This window comes from Echiichthys vipera (assembly GCF_963691815.1).
Source record: "Echiichthys vipera genome assembly, chromosome: 2".
In the NCBI taxonomy this organism is placed as follows: Eukaryota; Metazoa; Chordata; class Actinopteri; order Perciformes; family Trachinidae; genus Echiichthys; species Echiichthys vipera.
In genome coordinates, this window is record NC_139827.1 from 14,978,300 (window position 1) to 14,983,528 (window position 5,229).

The following is a 5,229-nucleotide window of genomic DNA, read 5'->3' on the forward strand; positions in this document are numbered from 1 at the left end:
CTTTAACTGCTGCAAAGGCTAGAAAGGCAGTGTTGGTTAAAACAGAAATCAAAAAACAACAATTCTCAATAAGTTATCAGTTATAGCCCCAGCATGGCATCCAGTTGAATGGGAGGTTGACAAGGATGATGTTTTTGCAAAGGTTTATGTCATATATGTTGTTTTTGGAAGTCATTTTATTTCTTCCATGATGACATGACTGCTTCTGGTAAATTGACTAATGCACTTACAGTAAGACACAACAAAGTCCTGACTGAGTTAGAGTGGCTCTTTGGAACACAGCAGATTAAAGCCGTTGGCCCTGTGGCTATTACCATCAAGTTTGAACAATATCAAATAGTCATAATGATCTCATGGGAAAAAATCTATATGGAAGTTAGATTCAGTAAAATGAAACAGCAGAACACTGTTGCAACACATCAAAGGAAGTCATACAAGTCTCTACTTGTGGCAGCTCTGTTCTCTCTCTCTCTCTCTCTCTCTTTCACTCTCTCCCTCTCTCTCTTTCTCTCTCGTCATTGTTTAAGTTTCAGCACACACCCTCCACAGTTAAGACTTCCTTGTCATTTATCATTTTAATCATTAACGTTCTGCACTTAGAGACAAGTTTGAAGGACGATATTTATGGACAAAAGCACCATAAGGAATCGGAGACTAGTTGAGAAGAGCCGAGGTAAAGCACCGGGCATCCCGAGGTCACTCAAATATTTAAGACTTAACAAACATGGTGCTTTTTAAAATAGGAGTGGTGATCTACCTGCTAAGTTCAAAGTTCCAACCTGCCTGCAGGAAAAAAAAAACGTCTGTTTCTACGGAGGTCTGTTTTAATTGGATTGCTCTCTGTGTTACAGTGAAATGTAAAAGAGACCACAATGGGGTATACAGCATGTACGCTTCTCTGGCTTCTATCTGCATTCACTCTTACAACACAAGGTATGTGAAACTATTTTAAAATACTGTAGTGTACATTAATTTGTTTAGCAGGTAGTAACATTAGTTCAAAATTATCAGGAAGGAAAAATCTCTGCCTTTTTCTCTTTAAAAGTTTAAAAGAAGATCATTGTGTAATGTTCTCATAATGTAAGGTGTAACAGGGGGGTTGTGCTAATAAAAATGCTGAACAGGTAGCTTTTGTGTTCTCAAGATCTAAGTACAATATTTGTATACAGAGTTGGTGAAACTGAGTGTGACTCCGGAGATTACTGCAGAGTGCGGCAAACAAGTAACCCTAAACTGCGAAGTGTCCTCATCTCGAAATGGACTATCAATCAAACACATGGAGTGGTCCCAAAACAACACATCTTTCTGTTCTGTGGACAGTGGAGGGAAAATCAAACACCACACGCACACTCTAAGACACTTCCATTGTAAGTATAAGCATGGACGATTGTCCCTCGTCTTTGACAGAGTGCGGCCACAGGAGAGCGGACTCTACAGGTGCAAACTACAATCCAACCAGGGAGCTTTGTCTGCATATACAAGAGTGGAGTTACAAGGTCAGTGTCCACACCTATTCTTATTTAGAGCTTCAGTTGCTAATTACTTTGCAGATACAGATTATTAATATAAAATATAATCAACAACAAATCATGATGTATTAACATACAGTAGGTTAAGATAAGACACCATAAGACTTTATTAATAGAATCACAAGCTACCCATCAGTATAACAAGTAATTAACATTTGCTCCACCTTTACCTACCAAAGGGATACTGCTGATTTTAAACCAAAGGGGTGTCGTTTTGCGTAAAATCAACAAAGTATTCCTGTAAGTAAAAGTAGTGATAACACTGTGTAAAAAATCGAAAATACTCTACACGTGAAATTCAATTTTTGAAATGATACATTCAACATAATATAATTATTCTCGTCAAAAATTACTTTCAGAATGTATTATTCTAAACGACATGTAACAACTCATATTAGAATATGGGAATGTTAGGCATCAGTACTGTAAAGCGTATGTGTGGAAGTGGTAGAGGTAAGGGAGGATAACAAAAACAAACTAATAAAAGGAGAAGGCCATGCGGAAGGCCTTCTGGCTGCTCAGCAAGCAGAGGGAAACAAATACAGCAGCCATTTTATATCCTGCCCACTGGCACCAGAATACAGGGACAACAAGACGTTTGTTTTATTATGGTCACGCCTCTCTCATGGTTAGGCTTCCTCGGCGCACTTGGACACACCCGATGGTGTGTGAGATGGTAAAGAGAGAGAGAGAGAGAGAGAGAGAGAGGGAGAGAGAGGGAGAGAGAGAGAGAGGGAGAGAGAGAGAGAGAGAGAGAGAGAGAGAGGGAGAGAGAGGGAGAGAGAGAGAGAGGGAGAGAGAGAGAGAGAGAGAGAGAGAGAGAGACTTTGAAGTTTTAGGTAGATTACAACTATAGGCTTGAGGATTGGGTAATTGTGTTGGTAACTTATTAATGTTTATATCAACACAAATCAGTTGTATAAACAACCTTTGAGATTATAGCAACATTTTTCTACCTGGTTTTTATCCTCCACCAGCATCAGGCTGGACACTTATGGGTTATTCTCTTTCTGAACTGAAACAACTGCAGCACATCTGAACCAAAACAAATTGTTACACAAGCTAATAATTTATTATTAACAACAAACTAACTTCAAGTACCTCGGGATCATGTTCACGAGTGAGGGGACGATGGAGCGTGAGTTTGGCCGGAGAATCGGAGCAGCGGGGGCGGTGTTGCAGTCGCTCTACCGCACCGTTGTGACGAAAAGAGAGCTGAGCCAGAAGGCAAAGCTCTCAATCTACCGCTCAATCTTCGTTCCTACCCTCACCTATGGTCATGAAATCTGGGTCATGACCGAAAGAACGAGGTCACGGGTACAGGTGGCCGAAATGGGTTTTCTCAGGAGGGTGGCTGGAGTCTCCCTTAGAGATAGGGTGAGTAGTTCAGCCATCCGTGAGGAACTCGGAGTAGAGCCGCTGCTCCTTAGCGTTGAAAGGAGCCAGTTGAGGTGGTTCGAGCATCTAGTAAGGATGCCCCCTGGGCGCCTCCCTAGGCAGGTGTTCCAGGAACGTCCAGCTGGGAGGAGGCCTCGGGGAAGACCCAGGACTAGGTGGAGAGATTATATCTCCATGCTGGCCTGGGAACGCCTTGGGATCCCCCAGTTAAAGCTGGTTAATGTGGCCCGGGAAAGGGAAGTTTGGGGTCCCCTGCTAAAGCTGCTGCCCCCGCGACCCAACCCCGGATAAGCGGATGAAGATGAGATGAGATGAGATGAACAAACTAACTGCATTTTTATAAAATGAGAACTCCAAAACCTCTTTTTTATATGATGTTATAAATGTGGTTGATTACTGCTGAAGAATTGTTTATTAATGAGTCAATACAATTTTAAACTACATTCATAAAATGCAGAAATCGATTTTGCTCTGCAGCTCTTTTGCAGAAAATAAGTGGCTGAACCAGGCAATTATAGGATAGGTCCTTATGGATTAAATAGCTGCATATCTATAAAGACAAAGGCAGTTATACTAATGGGAGATGAACACCAGCAAAATTGATTTTTTACAACTTGACAACCCAAAAGTTGTCTTTTTTAATGAGTTATGGCTTATCTATGAAGCATTAATGAATGATTTATTAGCTGATAAAGACATTAGTGGCAGTTTATAAATATTTATGAATTACCAGAATGCCTAATTAAAGTATTGCTTAATGTAGCTGCTGGATGAGCGTACGGATCTACTTTATAAAGCCTGCAGTGTAATCCATTCAGATAAGCATCATGTTTTTTGTGTGTAAAAGTTTAGCATAATAATAATAATAGAATACAATTTAGAGTTAAACATTTTTAGATTTTTTAAATTCTAAAATGTATTGTGTAAAGTAATGTACAATGTAATAGGGCTATAGCACTACAGTACTTGAGTAAATCTATTTCCACCACTTTAGTGAGGCATGTTGTGTTTTTGGGGTTTCACTTGTTAAATGAACACATCAAGTGTTTTTTACATTGCGTGCATTGTTCAAATTGATTTCAAAACTCTTTCTATGGTCTTCCCTTCAGAGTGTTGTGAGATCGTTGAGGGCGTTTTCACCAGTGACCGTCCTGCCTGCACCTTCAAACATGTCCACCCTGACGGAGATGTGCACTGGTTCCACGGCTCCCACAATCTCTCGGATGGGTCTGTGAGGCACCACACTACTAAACAGTTGGACGAAGGGGGATGGCTGACAATCCATAGTTACCTGGAGCGGAAAAGTTCAGATGTGCCCTACAACTGTTCCTTGAAGAGCACCACATCTGGCAAATACATTGCGAGCACTTTGGTTGAGACTCCAGTATCTGCAGTCATACAGGAACTTACACACCTGGAAGAGAATGGAGTTGGATCACAGGGACCTATGTGGACATTTTTGTGTACCTCACTCTTACTTGCTGTCACACTAAAATAATTAATTTGCTAAAGTTAACCTACATAATGGAATGTTATTAAGATATTGGGGTAAAGTGATGATTAACTGATTAATGGATTAGGAACAAAAAGGTACTAAGGTCTGTATGCTTATAAAATCCAGGGCAACAACAGTCTCAGTTAACTGAGTCATCTTACATGGCCCAAAGGTTTATTATCATTATTTTTATCTTTTGACTGAAGAGAACAAGGAAATCGCCGCTGCTGAGAAGCTTCTAATCATTACACTCTTTAAAATATCTTTGTTTTTTTGCTTCAAAAGGGAGTCACGGATGAGATTGTAGAGGTTATTGGTTTTATCACATGCACGCACAGGCATGTACGCGCGCGCGCGCGCGCGCACACACACACACACACACACACACACACACACACACACACACACACACACACACACACACACACACACAAACACACACACACACACACACACACACACACACACACACACACACACACACACACACACACACACACACACAGGCAAATGTTCAAAGAGTACTTCTGCCTACTGGTGCAATTTAGCTTTAAGGTATAAACCTTATAGCCACCGATTATTTTCAGGACTATGTATTTATTTCTGAGAGAGTAAGATGAAAATGTATTTTGACAGGTGTGTCCATTATGTGTTCACAGCATGGTTGTCTATGTGTCACCACTGTATGAGCGCATAGCTTCTGCAAGAACATTATGAAGAAGAAATCTGTCCGTCATGAACACAACGCAGACCTAAAAGGATGGGCTCCGCCATGAGTTTCCCTCAGACACACAGAAGCCTTTTGTC

General features: G+C 40.8%; 1 protein-coding gene across 2 annotated transcripts; it reads left to right on the forward strand.

The window, feature by feature from the left end:
- The first annotated feature begins 565 nt into the window (after positions 1–565).
- Positions 566–4,992, forward strand: LOC310955000 (uncharacterized protein). Of its 2 annotated transcripts, none has more exons than XM_083924715.1 (4): positions 566–673; positions 852–933; positions 1,170–1,496; positions 4,037–4,992. In XM_083924715.1, exons 2-4 carry the CDS (start codon positions 873–875, stop codon positions 4,423–4,425), a joined length of 777 nt encoding a protein of 258 aa, XP_083780841.1. In that variant the 5' UTR covers positions 566–673; positions 852–872; the 3' UTR covers positions 4,426–4,992. The 2 variants fall into 2 exon arrangements, with proteins under 2 accessions (XP_083780841.1, XP_083780842.1); XM_083924716.1 differs by having other exon boundaries at positions 663–695.
- The last annotated feature ends 237 nt before the right edge of the window (positions 4,993–5,229 follow it).

Bases quoted from the DNA above. Each gene is read 5' to 3' on its own strand.
- LOC310955000 (XM_083924715.1), top strand. From the start codon at position 873: ATGGGGTATACAGCATGTACGCTTCTCTGGCTTCTATCTGCATTCACT. The intron at 934-1,169 runs GTATGTGAAACT...ATTTGTATACAG, and splicing joins ATTCACTCTTACAACACAAG to AGTTGGTGAAACTGAGTGTG. The intron at 1,497-4,036 runs GTCAGTGTCCAC...TCTTCCCTTCAG, and splicing joins TACAAGAGTGGAGTTACAAG to AGTGTTGTGAGATCGTTGAG.